The 27,838-nt window shown below is 33.7% G+C and overlaps 1 protein-coding gene across 2 annotated transcripts in view; it reads right to left on the bottom strand.

Annotated features, from left to right (window-relative positions):
* Positions 1-27,838, bottom strand: part of DPY19L2 (dpy-19 like 2) — an 84,497-nt gene that overhangs the window by 39,787 nt on the left and 16,872 nt on the right. The window contains exons 6-12 of one of the 2 annotated variants that reach the window (XM_032871777.1): positions 27,123-27,216; positions 21,848-21,905; positions 20,095-20,186; positions 18,392-18,491; positions 6,944-7,021; positions 6,092-6,178; positions 1,635-1,694 (exon numbers count right to left, since the gene is read on the bottom strand). In XM_032871777.1, the coding sequence (XP_032727668.1) occupies positions 1,635-1,694; positions 6,092-6,178; positions 6,944-7,021; positions 18,392-18,491; positions 20,095-20,186; positions 21,848-21,905; positions 27,123-27,216 (569 nt within the window). The remainder of the gene's footprint in view (positions 1-1,634; positions 1,695-6,091; positions 6,179-6,943; positions 7,022-18,391; positions 18,492-20,094; positions 20,187-21,847; positions 21,906-27,122; positions 27,217-27,838) is intronic. The other variant, XM_032871786.1, reaches the window with a different exon arrangement.

Here is a 27,838-nt window from a genome sequence, read left to right as displayed (position 1 = left end):
CTCAGATCTTTGGTTTCTAAATACCATACAGAGTAAGATATACAGTATAATTTTTATTCCACAGGCATGAAAGAATTACTTGGGACTAACAAAGATTTGAGGGAGGAGGTTGCAAATAAAAGTGTCAGTTCACAAAACTTCTTTGCTTTACCTGTCTTTTATGAAAAAAAAAAAAAAAAGGCATAAAAAGCCACAATATCCTTTGTATTGTCTAGATGACTGAGGTGATTTCTTTTTTTTTTAAGATTTTATTTATTTATTTGACAGACAGAGGGATCACAAGTAGGCAGAGAGGCAGGCGGCGAGAGCGAGGGGGAAGCAGGCTCCCCGCTGAGCAGAGAGCCCGATGCGGGGCTCGATCCCAGGACCCTGAGACCATGACCCAAGCCGAAGGTGGAGGCTCAAGCCACTGAGCCACTTAGGTGCCCCTTGTTTCTTCCTTTTGCAAAAGACTGACAATATCAATTATGTCGACTTCAAAATATAAAGGTAAACTGAACATTAATTATATCTCAACTTTTTTCTCCTTAGATTTTTGTTCCTAAGAAATTCTTGAGTTGAAAGCATAATTTTTTTACTCTTTCCAGTCTAAACTGTAAATACTTAAGACAACAAATTTTCTTCTTAGTACAGCTTTGACACAATTCCCTAAATGTCTTTGTACACTGTTCTATTTGTTGTCATTTTTCAATAGTTTGTAATGGAAATTTTTATTTTCTTTTGAGTTCAGTTATTAAATGAGATCTTTGAATGTTCCATTGATTTCCTGGTTTAATCTTTTAAAATCATTAATTTTTCTGAAGTAAAAATCATCTAATAATTCAACTGCACAAATATCCCTATATTTTCATCATTAGGGATGGGAGAAAGCCTCCAGCAGTAACTGGCAACTGTCCATTTTGTTCTTTTGCATTCTGATTAGGAATCTACCTGATCTTACCATAACTTCTCCAGTTTTACCTTATTAATATATCATATGTAATCACATAAATCTTTAATATAGGTTTTATTTTTTAATACATTTACATCTACATTAAAGATCAAGAGAAAAAAAGGAATGTCATCTGTCCAATATTACAAGAATTAGTAATTGCAATGCCTACCTGATAATATATTTATTTGGGAACAAGACACACAAATATAGAGGTAACATGGGCCATCCATTTGCATATTTAGGAAGAAGTCAAAGAGATTAGGTAGTAGCTGAGTTGAAATAAGAAGGGGCTGGGAGACTGTAGGGAAAATGGTATAGGGACAAAAATAATAGTCTAAAGTAGGAAGCAGAAGAACAGACAGATGACAGATGCAGAGGAAAAAGAAAAGGGAAAGTGGGTTCAGGACTACAGACTGAGTTATTTTGAAGAGAAGGTTAGTAAATCTAAAGAGAGAAACTCAAAATTTAGAAAGCAAGGCAGTAAGGGTATAGCAAGATGAAAGTAAAGAGAGGTGTGAGCATAGTGCTGAAATAAATGAACTCATTTCTTGATAATGACTTGTAGATGTTGCTATGAGCTATTTCTCTCCCTATGTGAGTAAGTATTGACCATAAGTCATTCAATTTTAAGGTATATTGTCTATATTCAGTCTATAGAAATACAGAGTTTGAAGAAATGGTTGAAACTATTGACTCTTACCCAAAAGTTGAGTTCAGACACTCCCAATCTTTGAATTTTATTTCTCTTTAGAATTATCACCTAAAATGCACATGATATAAAATGAAACAATTAAATTAAATTGACATTTTATATGAACAATACATTTCAAAAAGTATACAGTGACCCACTTCCATCTTGGCTATCACCACCCATTTTCCTTCTTAATTGTTGATTTTTCAAAATTTGGACCTGGAAAATTTCCTTGTAGTGAGAGCTAAATGCTTTGTGTGCCAAAAAGTTGCTTTTAGGGTCAAGTTAATTCCTCACTGAGTTACTTGAGATGTCTTGTGCAAGCCAATCCTCTCAGGGTATAGATGGTATGTGGGAGGTGTGTCCATGCAAGGGTATATGTACGTCACTCAGCAAAATTAGTGGTCTAAGTTAACATAAAAACCCTTCCTCTTTGAATTCCTAAATAAAATATTTTAAAATGCTTAAAATATGCCTAAGTGAATGTGTAAGAAAGAAAACAAATTTTCCAGGTGCCAGAGAAAAGCAGATGACTTTAAAAAACTGAAACAATTAGGAGAGAATATAGGGTAGTCTTAAAGGAGGACAGCAGAATAAAGTTTTCACTATGGACTTGCACCAAAAGTAGAAAAGGGCTTGGGACTATGGAAGGTAAGAATGTGGACTTAAGACAGGCATAAGCTGGGGCCCTCAAAAACTATACCCTCAGTCCATCTGAGGTGCTATCACTAAATGTTTAAGTTCTACACCAAACATAAGTGTTGAAATTCTAATCCTCAATGTGACATATGGGAAGGTGAAACCTTTGGGAGGTAATTGGACCATGTGGGTGGAGCCCTCATGAAGGGGACTAGTGCTATTATAAGAAGAAATATGGGAGAGATGTCTCTCCACTATGTAAGGATATGGTGAAGGTATCTGTCTGCAAATCAAGAAAAGGGCCCTCACCAAGAACCAAATTGACTGGCACCCTGATCATGGACTTCCATGAAAAATATGAAAAATAAATTTCTGTGTAAGTTATCCAGTCTGTACTATTTTTACTACAGCAGCCCAAACTGACAGACACTCAATTAGTAGGAGTATTCCTCCTACCATTGCTACAAGGTGATACAGTAGTTGTTTATTCTCAAGTTTGGGAAGGAAAAAAAAAAAAGCTTCCTATAAGAAACTGAAATCTTAGGCCTGTGTATTACATAGATTTTGAGTGGAATTTTGCATCATCTAGTTAGTTCAAGGTGAGCCAGGATTCCTGAACTTCCAACAACAGGAAAATATAAATGTACCAGATTATACACTGTAACACTGTAAATACAAAATGTAGACACAACCTACATGCCCAAATATCAAAGAGTAGTTGAATTATCTATGGAACATCCACAGTGCAGTACTATGAAACTATAAAAGGAATGCAGAAGAGCTCTGTGAAATTTTATAGAATGATATCCAGGATAGATTGTTACATGATATCCAAAACAGGCTGATAAGCCAAAGTGCAGAATATAGTATGCTACTTTTCATGTAAATAAGAGGAGATATAATTTTAAAAATATGTAATATTTATTAGTGCAAAAAAAGAAAAAAAACAACTAAATGGGCAAACCAGAAAACCAATGAGATATCTTACAAGAAAGGTACAACCAAGGTGAAAAGAGAGGTGGAGAGAAGGGTAAGAAGAAATGGGAGGGAGTGACATTTTCTGAATATAGCTTTTTGTATATCTCTTATTCTTATAAATGTAATATTTTACCCCAAAAATAAATTATTAAAATCAATCAAGATGGAATTTCTGCTTCTGATCAAGTTGATATAACAAGAATTACACATACTCTCCCATCTGAAATAACTAAACCTAAACAAAATAGATTATAAAAGACTACTAGATGCTAACAAATTGGATTACATAGAAGAGATACATTCCTAGAAGTATACAATCTACCAAGACAGAATCATAAAGAAACAGAAACTCTGAGCACCTATAACTAGTAAGGTGATTGAATAAAAACAAAAACAAAACAAAAAACTCCCAACAAAGAGAAGACCAAGACCAGATGGCTTTGCTTGTGAACTCTACCAGACATTTAAGGGAAAATTGGTGTCAACCCTTCTTGAACTGTTCCAAAAAACTTAGTAGGAGAGAACATTTCCAAACATGTTTCATGAGGTCAGCATGACCCTGATACCAAAGCCAGACAAGGACACTACAAGAAAATTAACCTACAGACTAATATCCCTGATGAACATAAATGCAAAAATTATTAACAAAATACAAGCAAACCATATTTAACAGCACACATTAAAAGGATCATACACCATGATTAAGTGAGATTTATCTTGCAAGTAGGATGGTTCAACATATGCAAATCAATTAACCTAACATGCTACAATACCAGAATGAGGGATTTTTTTTTTTAAAGATTTTGTTTATTTCTTTGACAGACAGAGATCACAAGTAGGCAGAGAGGCAGGCAGAGAGAGAGAGGAAGAGAAGCAGGCTCCCTGCTGAGCAGAGAGCCCGATGCGGGGCTCGATCCCAGGTCCCTGGGACCATGACCTGAGCCGAAGGCAGAGGCTTTAACCCACTGAGCCACCCAGGTGTCCCCAGAATGAGGGATTAAAATCACAAGATCATCTCAATAGATGCAGGAAAACATTTGATGAAATTCAACATCCTATCACGATAAAAACTCTCAACAAACTAGGAATAGAGGGAAATTACCTTAACATAACAAGAGTCATATTTGAAAATCCCACAGCTAACATCATACTAAATGGTAAAGAACTGTAAGCTTTTACTCTAAGATGAGGAAAAAGGCAAGGATGCCAACTTTAATGATTTTTATTCAGTATAGTACTGGAAGTCCTAGCAACAGCAATAAAGCAAGAAAAAGAAATAAAAGGCATAAAAATTGTAAAGGAAGATGTAAAATTATCTCTCTCTGAAGATGATGTGATCTATTAAGAAAACACTAAATATCATACACACACAGTTAGAATTAACTTTTAAAAAGTAGCGGGATACAAAATCAACATACAAAAATATGTTGCATTTCTACACACTAACAGCACTGTGAAAAGGAAATTAAAAAAACACTCCCACTTACAATAGCTTGAAAAAGAATAAAATATTAAGAATAAACTTAGCTAAAGGTGTGAAAGACTTAATACACTAAACTACAAAACATTGCTGAAAGAAACTAAAGACACAAATGGAAAGACAGTATTTGTCTTTCTCTCTTATTTCATATAGCTTGGTGGCACGTTTGTCAAATAACAGTTGATTTATCAGTAGTTATTAGTAATAGTACTAAGTATACAAATCTTTTGTTTCATGTAGTTTCCTAGATGTGTGCTACATTTCAAAATTAAGTGTTTTCATAAAAAGAGGTAGATGATTCCAAGTTCTCTACTTTGTAAGGATAACAAAGCTTGATAAAATGTTGAAAATGTTTTTGAGGAAAAAGAAAAAGGAGGGATTACTTGGTATGAGGCCAAAGAAAAAAAAAGGCTTGGGGAGCAAAATGTCAAAATATAGGGACGATCTCAAGAGTCAGTCAATGCGCCATATATGAAAATTGCCGTATTTTGGTATTACTGAGGTTCATATAATTTCTGATCATGGTGGAAAGAGAATATGTCAGAAACATTCTAGTGGAGGAAAACACTCCATGTTCTGTTTCATGAATATTAGAAGTGTGACTATAAAGCAATGAAACAATTTTACTGAACCACCATTCCAAATACATATTCATATGAGTGTTATCCCATGGAAGTAAGCCACATGAATTACTTTATAGACTATATATAAAATATTGTTAGACTATATATATATATTATTCTAATCACGTTGCCATTGCTCAAAACAGTTTGAAACTCCTTTTTCCAAACTGCCTTCAGAGAGAATTTAGTTATGGTCAAGAAAATCAGTCTAGTTACTGTCAACACCATATTCTGATCAAGATCTAGATTACCCAAGATCTAATCACCTACCTTGTTCACAAGGTTTTGGTCATTTCCAAAATTAAATCCACCCTTGAAAGATGAAGATTTGCCGCCAATGAAGATATTCAAAAGGATGTGCCATAGTCTGTGAAAGCATTTCAGAGGAGTTCCAAAAATGTTTTGGGAAATGGTAAACGTCATTGCAGTAACTATATAGTGTACTGAAGTGATGTAGAAGGAAATACTAATTTTTATTATAAATTATGGCATAGTTTTAAAGTAAGTCTTTTTACCTTAAGATTTTTAAAAAATATTTACCTGGACATTACTTTAAAGAGATAAACTTAATATTGTATTCATTTTTCAAGAAAGAGAGAAAAAGCATTATTTGAGAAAAAGTTTTTCATGTGAGTAAATAATAATCAGGGAAGGGGACTATTTATTCTCCTAAACTTACATTACATGAGTAAACCTACTATATGACAGTTAAAAAAAAAATCTTCATGAGCTTAGCAAACACTTACCAATGTCATTAACAAAGATGAAGAATAATAAGAAGATAAATACATTGGATTTCCAAACATCAATACAAAACAAAGGAGAACTGAAACCTGCCAATTGAAGAAAGGAAATATCTGTTTTATTGTTATTAGATATATAGCATAATGCATACTTCGTCTACAGACATAGTCATTTCTAATACAAATTTGATATGCATAAGTAAGATTAACAAACAGATAGATCCCAGCCAAATGATAATAGAATTTCAATACATGGATAGGTTCTAAGTTTTTCAATACCATAAATTATATACAGAATTTAATCTTATTTCTCTGATACTTGATATAAAGAAAACAGAAAAAAAGCACTAGTGCTTCTATTGATTCAATAATGGAGTGATATAATAAGAAAGACTTAGTCATAAGTATTAATTTTCTGATATTATTTTTGTTGGACTACTTGAGGATTTCTATCACTATCAAAGCTTTGTTTTATTTTCTTATCTAAAATATATGTATGTGTTTAGAAACTGAGATTTTAAAAAGTGCAAAAACAAAATTTACAGTGTCATATTAATGCAAAGTGCCAAAAGTCTCAGGTCTTGGGGAGAAAAAGCAATTTCAAATGTAGTGACAATAATAAATAAAACATTAACATTTTAAAAAGTTTCACCAGAACATAAAACATCTGAATGTTATAGATCTGAATATGATAGGTATAGATATATAATAATGTAATCTATCCTTCTGGATAATATCAATACCATGTATATTAATTAAATACTACTTGCAAAGAGGTACCCCATAAAACAGTAATGTTTTATAAATCCTGAAATCTTATTTTAATATTTGACATTTGAATATTAAAAATGTTACCATGTTCATATAAATGATCTTCTGAAATTTGTTTGGCTCAATGTATCCCACAACATACATGGGAAATAATGAAGCTATCTGAAATAAAAATATTAAAAAAGCAACATGAAAAAAAAGTAAAAAACAAACACTTCACTGTTCATAAGTAAATATAAGAGTTGCATTTATTTCCAATAATCATAGTCAAAATAATTTGAACCAACCTTATCATTAAGAACTAGGAAAGCTAGGGAAAAAATATTTCAAAACCTGTATGAAATCCACAGATTACTAACAAAGCAAAAAAGAATTAGGAAGTTAAAACCAGAGAAGAGATGAAAATATACAGTGATGAGCATGATATTTTAAGTTGCTTTTATCCCAGAAGTATCTGCCAATTCCCACAGAAGCAGAGTCTAACAGAGGCAGTTGAGAGATTTCAATGGACTCAGTACTCAGGACACACCAAGAATGTGATCTCAGCTAAGTCCCAAGCTTTGGTTTGGGCTGTTGTACGAGCCAGGGAGAACGAGAAATTAAACAGCCTTCAGACAGACTAAAGCCCTCCTATGAATTAGCTTATTCTCTCACTGCATGTGATGATTCAAGATTGCTAGTGCCTTTATTTGCCTACCAGAAGCAACTTTCAATCTTCTCTGGAAGAAGTTAATATCAACATAGTCCCAAATTAACTCTGTAATTGTTCATGTACAATATCCAATACCACATCAAAACTAACCAGATAGAGGAGATAAGACATCATCACTATGACAAAAGAAACAGATCCATAAAGAATCTACTTCATGGGTCCGTAGATATTTTATGTAAAAAGTCAGATAGTAAATGTGTTATACTCTGTGGGCCATATACAGTCTCTGTTGTATATTCTTCTTCTATTTTTTTAAACAACACTTTAAAAATGCAAAAACAGCTCTTTTCTTGAAAACTACTCAGAAACATGTTTGGCATCATCAGACATAGACTATCCCTTTGATATGTGCAAAGAAATAACAGATAATACTGAAAATTCCCGGAGAATATTGGAAGCCATAATAGAAAGTGTAATGTGTAACTAAATATTACAATAATCACTATTAAGAAGTCAGAGATGGATTTAAAAACAAATTGAACAGAATCAAACAAAGAAGTGATAAATTGGAAGGTAGAAGAAAACATTTAGAAAAAAGTATAAAATGACAGAAATGAAAAATATATGAAAGAACATAATAGATACAGAACATATAGTGTAAAGATCTAATATATTTTACTGTATATCTCAGGATGGGATGAAGGAATGAAATAAAAGCTATATTTAAAGAGATTGTATCTGAGAAGTTCCCAACATTTGTAGAAGAAATCAAACACTAATTCATAAAATATTACAAATCCCCAAGAAGGGATAAATTAAAAAACAAACAAAAACTTGACCACACTTAGGCATATCATGGTAAAAACTGCTCAAAACCAAAGACAAAAAGAAAATTCTAAAAAAGGTGGATACTAGCTGACTTTAAGACTTCCCCAAAACTGCAGTAATCAAGACAACACAGTATTGGAAAAATAATAGACAAATTAAACAATGCACTAAAACAGAAAGCCCAGAAAAAGATCCACACAATTACAAGCAACTAAATTTTTGACAAAGGAGCAAAGGTAATTAAATGGAGAAATGACAGTCTTTCCAAGAAATGGGAAGACTTGGACATCCATCCACAAAAGATGAACCTAGACCTAGACCTTACACCTTTCCAAAAAAAATTAACTCAAAATGGATCTTAGACCTAAATTTAAAACACCAACTATAAAACTTCTAAAAGATAACATAAGGAGAAAACCTAGATGAACTTATTTGATAATGAGTTTTTAGATATAAAATCAGAAGCGTGACCCATGAGAAAAATTAGTAAATTGGACATTCTTAAAATTAAAAACCTCAGTTCTGTAAAAGACGCTATTAAGAAAATTAAAAGACAAGGAAGAAACCGTGAGAAAATCTTTGCAAAGCTCATATCTGATAAAGGTCTGGTATGCAAAATATACCACGAATCCTTAAAACTCAGAAATCAGAAAATAGCCCAATTTAAAAATGGGCAAAAGGGGCCGCCTGGGTGGTTCAGTGGGTTGAGGCTTCTGCTTTTGGCTCAGGTCATTGTCCCAGGGTCCTGGGATCGAGCCCAGCGGGGAGCCTGCTTCCCTTCCTCTCTCTCTGCCTGCCTCTCTGCCTACTTGTGGTCTCTGTCTGTCAAATAAATAAATAAATAAAAATCTTTTAAAAAAAATAAATAGAAAAATTTTTAGAAATGGGCAAAAGGTCTGAACAAATACCTTACCCAAAGAATATATACAGACAGCAAATAACCACATGTAAAGCTGGTAAATGTAATATTCCATTAGGCAATTGTATATTAAAGCAACAAGGACAATCTTCTACATACCTACTACAATGGTTGAAATCCAAAAACCTGATAAAATTGGCAATTTTTTATAAAATTAAACGTAGCCTTACAATACAATCCACCAATCACACTCCTGGGTATTTACCCACTTGAGTTAAAATCTTACATGCATGCAAAACCTGCAAACAAATGTTTATAGAATCACCGAAGACTAGAAGCAACCATGATGTCCTTCAAGAGGTGAATGGGTAAACAAATTGTGGTATATCCGTACAATGAAATATTATTCAGCAGTATAAAAAAATGAGCTATCCAAAGTCGTGAAAAGACATGCATATTGCTAAATGAAAGAAGCCAGGGTGGAAAGGCAATATGCTCTATGATTCCAAGTACCCAAGATTTTATTTGGGTTACATTTTATTAAATTGAAGGTTGCAAAGCTCTACTGCTAATTACAGTATTACCATTTCTTTTATTTTAGAAGACTGCTTTCACAGTCATTATTATGACTGGGCCCAGGAATTCTTTTGTTTGGGCCTTTGGAGAGAAAAGTCCCATGCGATTTAACATTCAGTAGTAATGAAGTTAGGGGTTCACTGTACAGTTCAAAAATTTTTCAAGTACAGAAACAATGAGTAATTTACTCAAGAATCCCAAGGAGATGTTTGTTTTAAACAGCCGAAGATGGTAATACTTTGAAGTAATAATCAATTTACCTGAATATAGTTTTCGAGGGCTTTGCTTATACCTTAGTTGCTTGGAGTTTAAAATAGTTTTTTTCTTAAAAACAGTGCTATAAATTCAAATTCCTTCAATGGATACTAGAGTACCAATGATATCTCCACACTGACTTGCTCGTGGTAGGGAAAAATAGGCAAGGACAAACAGCTCAGCAAACCTCTCTTCAACACATTATCAAGTGCCTCATAAAACAAGCTCAGCACAGCAAGAAGCTACCATCAAATCTCAGAGTCAGAGGATGCATAAATTGTTACAAGATCAATAGATCAGCTATCCAGAATTTGGAAGTTTAGGGCTAAAATCTTACTCTCAAACCTTCTGTCATTTCTTGTTATCTCAGCCTAAATATCCCACTACCCACTTCCTCTCCCCAAAATAGACAAGGTAGGTTTAAGTGGCTCCAGGTATTATTCTAGGTAATGGAACCCTTTTTATTATGAATTTATTATGAATAAATAATTATTTACTAGAATTTCTACCAAGGACTCTCCTATTACTGCCCCCCCGGATTTATTAAGATATAATTGACTCTTAACAACATATAAGTTGAAGGACTACACATATTGATTGGATACACTCATCTATTACAATGTGATTACCACTGCAGTGTTAGCTGAAACCATTATGTCACAAAACTCTCATTTCATTTTAGCAATAAGAACATTTAAGATCTACTCTCCTAACAACTTTCAAGTACATAAAAAAATAGTAAACTATAATCACTTCACTGTGTATTAGATCCCTAAAACTCATCTTCTTTTTTCTTTTCTTTCTTTTTTAAGCTCCACACCCAGCATGGAACCCAAAGCAGGGCTTGAACTCACAACCCCGAGATCAAGACCTGACCTGAGATAAAGACACTTAACCAAATGAGCAACACAGGTGCCCCCATTCATCGAATCGCAAAAGCATACTCTTTGGCCAGTAGCTTCCTATTTCCCAACCTCCACCCCCACACCCTGGTAACCATCATTCAAGTCTGTTTCTGCTAGTTTGGCTTTTTTAGTTTCCACATATAAGTGATATGATACAGTATTTATCTTTTTCTGCCTGACTTATTTCACTTAGAACAAAGGCCTCAACGTCCATCTACGTTTTCAAACCTGGCAGGATTTCCTTCTCTCTTATAGCAGAATATTCCATTGTGTTTATGTGAGATATATATGTCCCATTTTCTTTATGCATTTATTTGTTGACACTTAGTTGTTTCCACACCTTGGCTAGTGTGAGCAATGCTGCAATAAACATGGAAGTGCAAATATCTCTTTGATATTCTGTTTTCATTTCTTTTGGATATATACACTTAAGAATGGAATTGCTAGATCATATGATAGTTCTATCTTTAATTTTATAAGGAACTTCCCATAGTCTTTTCCATAGTGGCTGGCCAATTTAAATTCACACCAACAAAGCAGAAGGGTTCACTCCTTTCCTATTACATCCTCTCCAACACTCATTATCTCTTATCTTCTTAATGATATTAATCCCTTATAAGATACACAGATAAATAAGATTGGATCCAATTTAAAAGCTTCTGGACAGCAAAGGACACAATCAACAGAGTAAAAATGCAATGTACAGAATGGGAGAAAATATTTGCAAAACATATATCTGATAAGAGCTTAATATCCAAAATATATCAAAGAACTCATAATACTCTAGGGAAAGACAACTTTATTAAAAAATGGGCAAAGGACTTGAACAGGTATTTATCCACCAAAGACATACAAATAGCTAACAGATATTCTCAATGTCATTAATTATCAATGAAATACAAATCAAAACCACAATGATAACAATGTTTATTCTTCCAACCCATGTGCTTGGAATGTTTTTCCATCTTTTTGTGTCTTCTTCTATTTCTTTCATGAGTGTTCTGTAGTTCCTCTAGTATAGATCCTTTACCTCTTTGGTTAGGTTTATTCCAAAGCATCTTATGGTTTTTGGTGCTATAGTAAATAAAATCGATTCTCTAATTTCCCTTTCTATAGTTTCATTGTTAGTGTATAAGAAAGCAACTGATTTCTGTGCATTGATTTTGTATCCTGCCACATTACTGAATTGCTCTATGAGTTCTAGTAATTTGGAGGTGGAGTCTTTTGGGTTTTCTATATAAAGTATCATGTCATCTGCAAAGAGAGAGAGTTTGACTTCTTTTTTGCCAATTTGAATACCTTTATTTCTCTTTGTTGTTTGACTACTGTGCTAGAAGTGCTAGGACTCCTAGTTGAACAATGGTGGCAAGAGTGGGCATCCTTGTCGTGTTCCTGATCTCAATGGGAAGACTCTCAGCTTTTCCCCATTAAGAATGATATTCGAGGGGTGCCTGGGTGGCTCAGTGGATTAAAGCCTCTGCCTTCGGCTCAAGTCATGATCCCAGGGTCCTGGGATCGAGCCCTGCATCAGGCTCCCTGCTCAGCAGGGAGCCTGCTTCCCCCTCTCTCTCTCTGCTTGACTCTATGCTTACTTGTGATCTCTGTCAAATAAAATAAAAATCTAAAAAAAAAAAAAAAAAAGAATGATATTCACTGTGGGTTTTTCATAGATGGAGTCTGTGAGGTTGACGAATATTCCCTCTATCCCTATAATCTGAAGAGTTTTAATCAGGAAAGGATGCTGTATCTTGTCAAATACTTTTTCTGAGAGGACCATGTGGTTCTTCTCTCTTCTCTTATTGATTTGTTCTATCACATTGTTAAAATGTCTATACTGCCCAGAGCAATCTATACTTTCAATGCCATCCTGATCCAAATACCACAAGCATTTTTCAAAGAGCTGGAACAAATAATCCTAAAATTTGTATGGAACCAGAAAATACCCTGAATCACTAAGGAAATGTTGAAAAAGAAAAACAAAGTTGGGGTCATCACGTTGCCTGATTTCAAGCTTTATTACAAAGCTGTGATCACCAAGGCAGCATGGAACTGGCATAAAAATAGACACACAGACTAGTGGAACAGAGTAGAGAACCCAGAAATGGACCCTCAAAACTCTATGGTCAAATAATCTTTGACAAAGCAGGAAAAAATACCAGTGGAAAAAAGACTGTCTCTTCAATAAATGGTGCTGGGAAAATTGGACAACTATGTACAGAAGAATGAAACTCGACCATTCCTTTACACCATACACAAAAGATAAACTCAAAATGGATGAAAGACTTCAATGTGAGACGGGAATTCATCAAAATCCTAGAGGAGAACATAGGCAGCAACTTCCTCAACAGCGGCCACAACAACTTCTTTTAAGACATGTCTCCAAAGGCAAAGGAAACAAATGCGAAAATGAACTTTTTGGACTTCATCAAGATAAAAAGTTTCTGCACAGCAAAGGAAACATTCAACAAAACAAAGAGGCAGCCCACGGAATGGGAGAAGATATTCGCAAATGACACTACAGACAAAGGGCTGATATCCAAGATCTATAAAGAATTCCTCAAACTCAACACTCAAAAAAAACAGATAATCATGTAAAAAAAATGGGCAGAAGGCATGAACAGACACTTCTCCAATGAAGACACACAAATGGCCAGCAGACACATGAAAAAATGTTCATCATTATTAGCCATCAGGAGAGTGCAAATCAAAACCACATTGAGATACCACCTTACACCAGTTAGAATGGCCAAAATTAACAAGACAGGAAGCAACAAATTTTGGAGGGGATGTGGAGAAAGATGAACCTTCTTACACTGTTGGTGGGAATGCAATTTGGTACAGTCACTTTGGAAAACAGTGTGGAGATTCCTCAAAAAATTAACAGTAGAGCTACCTTATGACCCTGCAATTGCACTACTGAGTATTTACCCCAAAGATACAGATGTAGTGAAAAGAAGGGCCATATGTACCCCAGTGTTCATAGCAACAATAGCCACAATCGCCAACTGCAGAAAAAGCCAAGATGCCCTTCAAAAGACGAATGGATAAAGAAGATATGGTCCATATATACAATGGAATATTATGCCTCACCAGAAAGTATGAATACCCAACTTTTGTATCAACATGGATGGGACTGGAGGAGATTATCCTGAGTGAAGAAGGTCAAGCAGGGAAAGTCAATTATCATATGGTTTCACTTACTTGTGGAACATAAGGAATAACATGAAGGACACTAGAAGAAGGAATGGAAAAGTGAACTGGGGAAAATTGGAGGAAGAGATGAACCATGAGACACTGTGGACGTTGAGAAACAAACTGAGGGTTTTAGAGGGGAGGACGGGTGAGCCTGGTGGTGGGTATTATGGGGGGCACGTACTGCATGGAGCACTGGGTGTGATGCATAAACAATGAATCTTGGAACACTGAAAAAATAAAACTAAAAAAAAAAATACAACACAATGCTGTGTTATCTCATACTCATTAGGATGGGTATTATCACAAAAACAAGCAACAATTAATAATGAAGGTGTGGAAGAAAGGGAATTCTTTCACACAGCTGTTGCATATGCAAAACTGTGCAACCACTATGGAAAACAGTATTAAGGTTCCTCAAAAAATTCAAAACAGGGTACCTGGGTGGTTCAGTTGGTTAAACGTCTGCTTTGGCTCAGGTCATGATCCCAGGGTCCTGGAATCAAGTCCCACATCAAGCTCCCTGTTCAGTGGGGAGTCTGCTTCTCCCTCTATCCTTCCCACCCTGCTGTGATCTCTTTCTTTCTCTCTCACTCAAATAAATAAAAATCTTTTTTAAAAAATTTCTGTAAGAAAAATTAAATAGAACTATCCTATAATCCAGGAATCTCATTTCCTAGGTATTTAATTCATTCCTATGTATTTAATTTTAAGAAATGAAAATAGAATCTTGAAGAGATTAGCATTCTTATGTTTACTGTAGCACTATTCGTGTATCCAAGGTGCGGAAATAACCTAAGTCACACTCAGTGAATAAATGGATTAAAAATGTGTCATACACATACAATGGCCTATCATTAGCCTTAAAAAAGAGCTAAATCCTGTAATATGGAACTATATGAATGAGGCATTATGTTAAGTGAAATAAACTAGTTATAGGACAAATACTGCATGATTCCACTTTATGAGGTATCTAGAATAACCAAACTCACAGAAGCACAGAATAGAATAGTGATAGCCAGGGCTGGGTGGAGAGGAAGAAATGGGAAGTTGCTGCTAATCAATGCATATACAATTTCAGTTATGCAGTATCAGTAAACTCTAGAAGTCAGTTACGCAACACTGTGCTTGTAGATAACAATACTGTACTCTACCTGCACTGACAAGTCCGTGAGGAGCAGATGTCTCAAGTTAAGTGTTCTTACTACACACACACAGATGCACTTAAAAATTTTTAAGACACATTACATAAAAATAAAAAGAATGTTTAACAATTATGGACATCATAAATTGATCAAAATATTTAAGTAATAATTTGCAGAACTAAAAGTAGACATCAACAGATCATTGGTGAAGTCGAAAATTTTAAGACACTCCTCCTCTAGTAGGTGAAATAAACAAAAATAGTAGATATATAAAAAATTTAATAGCAAAATTAACATATTTTGCCTAATTAACACATGTAGGGCTATATACCTAAAACTACAAAATAGTCAATCTTTTAAAATGCAACAAAAATAGAAAATTGAATGTACTCTGTTATCTAATTGCTTTCTATATATGGAAACAAATCTAATGAAACATCTGTAAGATTTCTAAAAATCTATGTAACATTATTGAAAGAAATTAAGCAAGAACTAAATAAATAGATATATATCATTTTAATGGCCAGAAGACACACAATTTTAAAGATCTAAAAAAAACTCAAAAAGATTTTTTTTACTGAAATGATACTTTTCTTCAAAATGAAAAGGAAAAGAATATGTATGGAACCTCCTGAGATTTCATCTAAATTTGGGGGGTGGAGGAGAAACAAGTCTAGAACACAGGTTTTAAGAGGCATCAGGAGAAAAAAATGCAATTGCTTTCTGCTTGTCTCCTATTGAACACAGCTCATTTAATAGAATAGTTGCAGTTTGTTAAAAGGAAGTTCATAAATTCACCTTGAGAAGAAAATTAATCTTGACGCTAATCATGAAAAATGTGTCATATAGGTACTTAGAAAGCAATTAGATAACACAGTGTACTCAATTAATTATAGTTTTATAGTTTCACAAAAAAGTACAGAAATATTCTTCAAATGCATATTTATTTTATTAATGCTGCATGAAAGCTGAAGGCATTTTAGCAAGGAAGTAAGGTAATTTAGTCAAGTGTATAACTTTCAATAGAGAAGAGTTCAAAGGCCTTAGAGCTGCAACAAAAAATAAATTGGAAAATGCTGGAGCTTTGCGATTGGACAGAACTTGATTTTAATTTAATCTTTGAGTCTTTGTGTCTTTATCTGTAATATCCATCTGAATGGACTCCTTGAGGATTAAATGAAACAAACTCTAATACTCAAGTATAGCATATGTTAGTTTCCTTTTCTTTCCTCTCATAGACCAATATTGTTACGATATCTAAGTCTAGACCACTGCCCTTAAGAATCACAAATAAGCTCTGGTTAAGAGAAACATTCATGGGTGAAAATTCTGCTCAGTTGCTGAAATGTTACTTGAATTGCTGGTTGAAAAGAGAGCCCTCTCATTTAGATACAAGTAACAGAGTCAAATTCTGCTGTGAAACTGTAGAAAATGGACTTTTCTTCTTCCCTCCAGATGAAGGTTTCAACATGCTCTTGCAAATATTAGCCTCAAGGTGAGTAGGTCTGAGGGTGAGTGAATTTTTTTTTCCCCAGAAAACAGAAAAGAGTTTTCAATCAGTTCAGGTCTTGGACCAATTTTGTTCCTGAAATCAGAGATGAGGGCATTGTGCATTGAAAACATAAAATTGAAACTGAACATAACACTCTTCTGTATGCTAATTTTTGATTCCCTGTTACTTATACATAGAATTTAACAGAGATGGACCGTGAAGACATTATGCTAAGTGAGGTAAGTCAGAGAAAGACAAATACTATGGTATCACTTACATGTGGAATCTTAAAAAGCCTAACTTGTAGAAACGAAGAGTAAAATTGTGGTTATGAGGGGCTGAGGGGTGAGGGAATACAACAGACATTGGACAGAGGGTCCAATTTGCAACTAGAAGATGGATAAGTTCTAGATATCTAACACAGAGCACAGTGGTTATATTCAATGCTGTATTATACACTTCAAAGTTACTTAGAGACTAATTTTAAATGCGCTCACCACAAAAAAGATATAAGAGTTATGTGACCTGATATATTTAACACTAAGGTGGTAATCATATTGAAATATAATAATGTATCAAATCAACATATTGCATACCTTAAACGTACAAAATGTTGTCAATTACATCTCAATAATTAAAGAAAAAAAACAAAAAAGAAAACTAAAAGCCTAGCACATCTTTTGAATGGAGAGAAAATCATTAAAGCAATATCAAAATTACCCAAACAGCTACTTAAACTGTCTCATTAGAACTAGTGGATTAATAAATGTGCTTGCAAGGAAGTGACGCACATTAGAAATCTATGCTGGCATGAGCAAATAATGGAAACCACAGACTTTCCGTGTTACAACATGGAAGGGCCAACTATAAGGAAGTAAAGCAGAGAGAATACTTTAAACATGCAGCACCAATTAAGTTGAGTTTATAGTTTAATTTTTGTAACTAACCAGCAGCACAAGCCTTTCTTGGCACAATTTCTCACTGCCAATAGAGAACATTATTATTATCAGTGTTGGTTAGTTAGGTGGAAAGGAGTTCTAACATAAAATTGGATATCATGAAATTTCATCAAAATTTTACTACTTTCCTAGCTCAGTTTCTTGCCATTAGCTACTTAGTTGTTTTGGGGAAACAAGATATGGCCTCAAATTCACCCAAGTAAAGTCATGATTGAAGCTCTGAGAAATGGTGTCCATAAAGACCCTATTCTTCAGACAAAAGAACCAACAGTTAGCTAGATTAGAAGCAGATACCCTTTACCATGAAGAGCAGGCTTCGCCCTTACCATGTTGTGTAACTTGACATCCAAAATGATTCCTAAGATAAAAGGAAGATCTACAGGCAAATATATAGAGATAATCTCAAATACACACAAGAAAAACTTTGAATTAAAGTAACAGGAAAAAGTCTTTTGCAGGTTGATCATTAAGATCTGCCTAGATAAACCAATACATTAATAGAATGTAGATTTATATAATTTTTTAAAAAATCATACACATATACAAACTTTATAATTATTCCACATTTTGAAAATCTATTAGGGCAGAAACATAATGACATTATAAAACTTCTAAAAAACAACAAAGTACATCTTTCATTCAACTTAAATTAGCTTAAAATCATCTTACCTGTGTAAAAAGTATAAACTGAGCAAACTGCCAGGGAAGCATAAAAGCAACATTGGAAAAACAGAGTGCAATAAAATGCCTTCTATTATTGTTCGAGGTCCTTAATAGAGAGAATTGATACCGGTAAGTTTTACCATAAAAGTAGTCTATCACTAAACAGAAAAACTAACTGAAAAATGATGAAATCTAATGACCACTTACCTTTGATGTAAGATAACAAAATGCAGTTGAATCTAAAGCCCATTAAAAAGAACTGAATAGGGGCACCTGGGTGGCTCAGTTGTTAAGCATCTGCCTTCGGCTCAGGTCATGTTCCCAGGGTCCTGGGATCGAGCCCCACACTGGGCTCCCTGCTCAGCAGAGAGCCTTTTTCTTTCTCTCCTTCTGCCTGCCCCTCCCCACTACTCATGCTCGCTCTCTCTCCCAAATAAATAAAATCTTTAAAAAAAAAAAAGAACGGAATATAACTGGGTTACAAAAAACTTAGCGTAAAACAATCTTACTTAGAGCTTTAAATATTGTAACTAGTTTATCAGTAAATAAGATACCTTAAACATTAGAGTTTCTTCTCCTTTCACTAATGCATGATATTACAAATTTAATACTCCAGCAATGTGGTCAGAAAATAGTGTGAACTGACCCTGCATATCTCAAAATATGTAGCCTATACAAGCAGCAAGTTTTACATACCACTGCTTTTAGATTTCAAAAAGCAATGAAGAAAATTCTAGGTGTTGGTGCCATATTAAGTTAACAACTATGAGAATGTTTTAAAGGAAAAAATTAAAATAATGACTGAAAAAGAATTCTAGAATGCAGTTACAAACTACTGCATATTGAAGTTTAAACTGTCCAGTCTGGGGTGCCTGGGTGGCTCAGTGGGTTAAAGCCTCTGTCTTTGGCTCAGGTCATGATCCCAGGGTCCTGGGATCAAGCCCTGCATCAGGCTCTCTGCTCAGCAAGAGAGCCTATTTCCTTCCTCTTCCTCTGCCTGCCTCTCTGCCTACTTGTGATCTCTGTCAAATAAACAAATAAAATCTTTAAAAAAATAAAGAATAAAAAAATAAACTGTCCAGTCTGCAATGGAAAGATGTATCAATTAACCAATACCTTTTACCACAGATAGTTTTAGTGTCTTTTAGAATATGAAAAAAGAAATGTAAACATTTTGTGTAAATAATAAAACTGTAGCTGTTCTTTTTTATAAAAGGTGTATTCGATTTTTGATAAATCCTTATAATATGATATATAAATTTTCAAATGAAAAAACTTAAATATTCATATTGTTTAGGGATATTATCACAAAATATATTAAGTTCTCTGTTATCTTTTATTTACCAAACAAAGTGACTTTTGGTTAATCTACAGAGTATATAGCTTATGTACTCAAGGCTACAATCCTAAATGTTGTAGTTAACACATTTCATTCCATGAAACCCCAACTGGTCAGACTAAAATCACTTCCTAAAATTAGAAAATAAACCATCTTTCCAGGAATTTAGATCACCTAAAACGTGTAGTCTAGACTCAGTGGAAAGAAATTTTTTACATAGTAAATTTAGATTATTTTCTCAACTGGATACTCTATTTTAAAGTAACTAAAAGGGAAAACTAAATTTAATAATTATAACTTAATAGGTTGAAGTATATTTTAAGAAACTTAACTTATAATTTATTTAGATTTATTTTATAAATAAAATTACCTGAGAATCAAAGTTAAAATGCACATCTGAAGTACAAGAAATGGATATGAAAAACTTTCCCGGAGAGGTGGTGTCCACATTACGCGGGTAGCCTGAAATCAATAAAATATTTACTTCATTTTATGTTCCATTGCAATAAATATTAATCTAAAAGTTATGAGTAGGCTGTTCAAATAATTTTAAAACTAGGCTCATTAATTTCTGAGTGCCTGGGATAGCTTCTCCGTTTCTGGAACTCTCTTAATGGGCATATAGGCATTAGGTAGAGAGCCATTAACTAGCAAGACCAGACACAAGAACGCCAGACGTAAGAAAACCTAAAGGACAAAAAAAGGTGGTAGTTACAGGAGCGGTGAGAATTTTGGAAATGAAAAACCAGATGCACATTTCAGCTCTGCAGTGAGGACACTCGCATCCCAGGGCTTTGGCATGTATGTATGCCCAGAAAAAAATCTAACCAGGTATCACTTAGGGCATTCGAAAACACCAAGAGAGTTTATACATAACAAGTTTAATAAGTATAGACACACACTACAAGTAATTAAGATTGTCTCTGAATTTGTGAAATATGCCTTTAAAAGAGTTAACTGTAAATTTCTAAAAACAACTGAAAGTATTTTGAAATCACTGATGTGATACATAAATGAAAGTACTGACACTTTGTATAGACTTTAAAACTAATTATTTCTAAAATGTAAGTGAGAATACTATAAAAGTTTTGTATCAATAATTCTAAAATTCTAGAAAGAGTTAAAACTCTTATAAACTCTTATTACTCCTCTTCCAAGAAACCAAAACTAAATTTTAAAAGATGAATTATGGTATGTATAAGAAAGTTAATTCATCTGGCATACTCAAAGAAAAGATTTTGTCTTTACATGAACATATTGGTGACAATGCATTTGTTTAAGTTTACATATTTATGTACGTATAATTTCTTTGATTCCTTTGCCTAACTGATTTTCTAAAATTCACCAATTATTTACCTTTCCTAGAAGTAATGGATAAAAACTTCAATCCTATGTAACCCATTCCACAACATATTACATATTTTGTTTTCAAAAGCTAGTAGTCATACTCTCTCACTTTTCACTGCCACCTCTCATTCCCGAACAGGATCCGGCACAGGTTAAATATTCAGTATATTGCTGAATGAATCTAACATATTCTAGATAAGTTTCTATGTGTTCTTTGCACGTGAACTATATCCCATTTGACTGGGTTAGTAAATTTCTATTTTGAGTTCATCATGTTGTGTAATTGTAATTGAAAAGGCAGCATGATGTAATAGAAGGAAGCAAGGTTTTAGAGCCAGACAGATGGAGAACTGAAGCTCAGTTTCACTAGATTTTGAATTTGGAATCTTGTATGAGTAACATAACAACTATAAATTTCAGTTTCATATCTTCTACTTGTAAGGATAATAACCACCTTCCATAAAAGTGTGGTAGGAGTAAATGAGATAATGTTTATATAAAGTGCCTGAATTCAACAGGTACAGTATTTCCTTTTCAGCAAAATACAGTATTTGGTTTTTCTACAAAATATAGGTACACTAAAAATCAGGCAAGATATTTCATATCATAAATTCTATTATGTAAAAATGTGGACAAACATGATTAAAATATGACTATTAACATAAAATATTGCTAAGTCCTAAATAACATTCAATTATATATTGTATTGATGAATATATTTCCTTGTTCCTATACAGCCCCTTCTATCTTAAAAAACTGTTTTCTAGAAAACAAACCTCTCCATGGTTGAAAAAGTAGCACAAAACTGTAATTAGACCTCCAAGTTGAGTCCCACTGTTAAAAAAAGAGTATACATTAATAATTAATAAAATATAGTGTTTTACAAAATTACCTTAGAATTTAAAGTCATATTTAAATGCTATAGTACAAAACAATGTAAAATAATGCCAAAATTTTAGAAGTACACATGTAATGTTTTAATCTTGAATGTATAAGTATACAAAGTATACATATAAAATAATCTGAATTTTATAATTTGTTGTATTTAAAAGGGGAACGCTCTTACACTGTTGGTGGGAATGCAAGTTGGTGCAGCCACTTTGAAAAAACAGTGTGGAGATTCCTTAAGAAATTAAAAATAGAGCTACCCTATGACACTCCAACTGCACTACTGGGTATTTACCCCAAAAATACAGATGTAGTGAAAAGAAGGGCCATCTGTACCCCAATGTTCATAGCAGCAATGGCCACAGTCACCAAATGGTGGAAAGAACCAAGATGCCCTTCCACGGACAAATGGATAAAGAAGATATGGTCCATATATACTATGGAGTATTATGTATCCATCAGAAAGGATGAATACCCAACTTTTGTGTCAACATGGATGGGACTAGAGGAGATTATGCTGCGTGAAATAAGTCAAGCAGAGAAAGTCAATTATCATATGGTTTCACTTACTTGTGGAGCATAAGGAGTAACATGGAGGACATGAGGAGAAGGAGAGAAGTGAGTTGGGGGGAATTGGAGGGGGAGATGAACCATGAGAGACTGTGGACTCTGAGAAACAAACTGAGGGTTTTGGAGGGGCGGGGGTGGGGGGATGGGTAAGCCTGGTGGTGGGTATTATGGGGGGCACGTATTGCATGGAGCACTGAGTGTGGTGTATAAACAATGAATCCTGGAACACTGAAAAAAGAAAAGAAATGAAAATGATTTCTTAAAGTTGCCTTTTCTTCAGATATTGTCATCACTGTATCCACAGCTTTACACTTAGAAGATAATAAATACCCCCTGAATGATGGAAGAACAGAAGGAATGAGCTCAAAACAAGCAAAGCTAATGGGAAGTGATTTACCATTAATAGATTTTCACTAAAGGAAATTCAAAGGATGCCTTTGAAAAGGAAGAAATTGCGAGGAGGAAGGTGTTAGAAGCAAAACAACTAACTGCAGCCTATAGAATGTAGGATCATGTGGATATAAATCTAAGCAAGATTTGACAATATAAACAGCAATAATAGTGCCTGCTGTGGAAGGGTAATAGAAGCACTTAACTATGATAATAATTTTAAGATGTGAGGGGCTATTTTGAAGCAAATTGTCCTAAAATTCTTTGTACTGATTAGAAAATCAGTACAAATCAATCAATTTTGGACTTGATTGATAAGTCAGACATGCATGTTACCATTTTATCATTAACCACCAAAAGAATAGAAATGGGAAATTTCTATTCTTCTTTCCAGGTTAGCTCCAACAGGAGAGAGTGGCCAGGGTAAGAAATAAAAATTTACCCCCAATTCCTATTTCTTTTGTTTCTCATATGCCATCACTTTCAATCTCTTCACAGTTTTGGTAACACTTTTATAACCAACATTTGTTCTATCTACATATCCTTCTCAAAGACTGGAGCCCAATAATGTATTGATATTACAGAACTGTGTAGCCAATTTAAAGAAGACCATCACCTCCTGAGGAGCTCTCCCAATGAAAAATATTAGTTAAAAAAAAATTTAGTCTGTGTAACATTTTTGTATTTTAAAAAAGCATAATATGAAATAATTTCAAAAACAGAACATTTTAAAGCCTGCCAACATAATCTAAAAGTAATTCTTTTCCCTCAAAATGCTGATGAGTTTATATTTTCCTATAAGGCATACATAAGAAAGTACATAAAATTTTCTAGTTCCTAGAACAATTATGGAGTGAACATACTTGTAACTAAAAGCATAATTATCATTGGAATCGAAAATTGATCACACCCTGAGTCCCCATGTGACACCCCTTCAGAGAGCCACTATCCTGATTTTTGTGATTATTAACATAACCACATCTATACACATATACATACTATGATTTAATCGTTCTTAAACTTTATACAAATGGAAGATGCATCTTTTAAGTTTTTGCTTACCTTCATCATTCAACACTATATTGTTAAGATTTGTCCATATTGATGTGTGTAGCTATAGCTCACTCATTCTCAATATTGTATAGTATTCCACTGTATTAAGGAACCGTAATGTGTACATTTCTCTGTTGTTAGACATTTGAGTTGTTTCCAGTTTGCAGCTGTTACAAACTATGCTGTTATATTCTTGTACATACTTCCTGGTGTATATGTACAAAGTTTCTTAGGCATATGTATACTTACATATCTATATGTATTAGTATAATTGATACACAATGTTACATTAGTTTCAGGTATGCAACACAACGATTCAACATCTCTATACTTATGCTGTGTTCCCAAGTGTAGGTACCACCTGTCACCACATAATGCTATTACAATGCTATGGACTATATTCCCTATGCTGTACCTTTCCTCCCTGTGAATTATTCATTCCATAACTGGACGCCTGTATCTCTCACTCCCCCTTCCCTATTTTGCTCATCCCCACTCCCTTCCCCAGTGGCAAGCACCAAGTTTGTTTCCTTTCTTTATAAGTCTATAAATTTTAAATAGGAATTGCAGAGTTAGAAGATATCTACACCGTCAACTCTACTAAATTATGCACAGTTTTCCCAAAATAATTGTACTAATTTATATGTCCATCTGCCATGGATAAAGGTCCTTTTTGCCAATCTAGTACATATAAAATAGTATGTCGTGGTTTAAATTTGTATTTTTCTGATAATTAGTGATGGTGGTCAACTTTACAAATGTTTATTGGCAATTTGGAATTCTTCTGGTATATATCTGATCACAAATATTTTGTCTACTTTTCTATAGGGTTGTCTGTCTTCTTAGTCTTTGTCTACCCTCTAGAATATATATTCCATGAGGACAGAGATTGTATTCCTGGCACCTAGTGTAGTGATTCTGGTCACAGTAAGCATTAAATAAATTAATTAAATCATTGAATTAATGACTGTAATGTCTGGATACCATGTTGGGTATATATTTTGCAATGTTTTCCCAGTCTGTGGCGTATCTTTTCATTGTATAGTATATCTTGAGGAACTTAAATTCTTCCTACCAAATTTATTAGTTTTTTTCTTCATGGCAAAACTTTTCTTAAGTTTTCTTAAGTTCAAAAGAATCTTTTCTTACCTCAAGTTGCTGGTATTCTTCCATATAACATTCTAAGCATTTTATAATTTTGTCTTTGTATTTTTTAATCTAACTAGAATTTAATTTTCATATAGTTCTAACTTCTCTTTGTTTCTTATGATCTTCCAATTATTCTGGCAGCATTTATTGAGAAAATGGTCTTTACCTACTGATGTGCAATATTCACCCTATCATATACCAAGTGTTTTTAAATGGGACAAGTGTTTCTGAGATCTGCTTTATTCCACTGATCTACTTGTCTAATCCCTATGCCACAATCACATTGCCTTATTTACAGCAGTTTTATAATACAGAAATGATTACTAAAGCTAGTCCTATCTTGCTCAGAATGTCTCCATTATTTTAAGCCCTTTGCATTTCTGAACAATTTTAAAATCGGTATTTACCAAGGCAAACAAAATTGGCAATGTATTGAATCTACAAATCAATTCAAGTAACTCTCAACTCTTAAATATTGTCTTCTAATCCATGAATTATTTATAGTTAGTTACATCTTCATTTATTTAGATCTTCCCAAGTCTCTCAATAAAGTTCTACAATTTTCCCAAAGAGGAAAAAAAGGTCATATATATTTCTTGTCAGATATTTATCAAAAACTTTATGCTTTCAATACTTTTCTAAATGACATCCTTTTAAAATTTCACTTAAAAAACAAAGTATAGATTTATAATGTCTGCATACTAATTTTTGTATTCAGTAAAATTATAAATTCTTATTATTTTAATACTTTATCCATAGTTTCTTTTGAATTTTCTACATAAAATCATGTGATCTGCTTTTAAGGAAAGACACTTGTTTCTTTTTTCAAGTTTTCCAGTCTTTATACTTACTACTACTTTTTCTTGACTTACTGTGCTGGATAGGATACCTGGTACAATGTTGCAATGTCATAATTTTTTATTGGTACTATGCTAGTATTTTTATGCTGAAAACTTCCTAAAACAAGAAGTGTATATCTACATTAATGTCTATATAGACATAAAGCCTACGAAAACCCAATATGAAAACTCAATACTTACTGAAAGATTAGATCTAGATTTTTAACTTTAAATGTTGTGCAGTTCAAGAATAACATTATAAAGAAAGCTGATGATCAGTTAGGAATATATTCTGCTGCAAGAAACAAAACCTAACAAAAGTGGCTTAAATAACATGATGTTTATTATATCATTCAACAAGAAAATGAAAGGTAAGTGTCTGTTGGCACTGGTTCAGCAGCACAAGGACATTAGGGCAGACTTATGTTATGTTTATGGCCTTTCCCTCATGGTCACAAGATGACTGCAGCAGCTCCAGGTATAACACACTTAAGTTCAAAAGCAGGAGACAGAGAAGGGGCAATGGAAATCTGTCCTTTTGTGAGACAGACAAATGCTTTCCTAGGTGTAAACAAGACCAATTTCACCATATTTTTCACTGGAAAAACTAGCTCATATGCCTATCTCAAGAAGCAATGGAGAGTGGGAAGCAAAATATATGATTGTCATAATTAACTTCAGCCTATCATCTGAGACTGGACACATTGCTACCCCAAACCAAATTGTGGTACTATTAACAACAAAGACAGGCTATCAAATATAAGTGTCTGCTACAGTGATACACATTTTCCTCTACTGCTTTCTTAATTTCACATGTACAGACATTAAAATTAGAAATAACCTGCCACTAATGCCAACCAAAGATTCCCCTAACATTATAATAATTTTACATATTGTCTAGAAGTATTCTCATTAAAAACTTTGTTAAGGAATCTTAATTAGTTTAAAAAAAATCCCCACAAGGGTAAGAAAGAGGCTTTTAAGATATTTTAGTGACAGCTCTAGTTTCTGATTGCATGACATTAGCTAAGTTTCTGAAAAAATAAATTTATAAAATTTCCTATTAATCAATTAATCTCATAATTATCCTCATCATTTAATCAGAAAATGTCAGCCAGTCCTTATAAGCCCACTGAAATATCTCTTAATACAGTAATCTTACCTCAGGTATGCACCATATAAGAAGAACAATCCCATCATTATTCCATTTAAAATAAAAATCACAGCAACATAAAAGCAAGCAGGGTCTCCCAATCCTTTAAAAAGACACAGGTTATTCAGTATTTAATGAATAAAAGACTATAAAGCAATCAGGCATAATTATCTCAGTGCTTTGTAATCAAGGGTTCATGAACTTGCTGAAAACATTTGCTGTTCAGAGTGCTGGGCAGCACTCTATTTAATAGTTACATTAGTACTTCCCCTTACCTAAGGTATTATTATGCTGTAATGATTAGTGGGTGCTTCACTTTGTTTAGGTGATGCTATTGTTCAGTGTCTAGAACTCTCTGTGGAGTCACTGCATGCATTACAGGAGAAAACCCACTGCATTATTTTTATCCTTTGCTAGGTTTTAGGATGAATTAAGATATGGCCCCTGACGTCAAGGAGCACATTAAGTCTACATGAGATGACCTAATTATTTGATCCATTACTATGTATGGACAAACCTTAGTTCTTAATATATCCCAGGTATAAACCTGTGTGTGTGTGTGTGTTAGTAAGAAAATACTCTTATTACTGACTAACAGAACACAGAAAACTTAAAGAGCTTGCCAAAAATTATTCAGGTGTAACTGATGGAGCCAAGATCTGAAGGCTGGTTTTTGTGATTCCTTCTATTGTAGTAACTTCAAGTCACACCACCCCTCTTCCCTG

Source organism: Lontra canadensis, unplaced genomic scaffold, assembly GCF_010015895.1.
Source record: "Lontra canadensis isolate GAN:19392208 unplaced genomic scaffold, GSC_riverotter_1.0 scaffold2, whole genome shotgun sequence".
NCBI lineage: Eukaryota > Metazoa > Chordata > Mammalia > Carnivora > Mustelidae > Lontra > Lontra canadensis.
The sequence above is the reverse complement of the archived record's forward strand: the minus strand, read 5'-3'. Positions and strand labels throughout refer to the sequence as shown.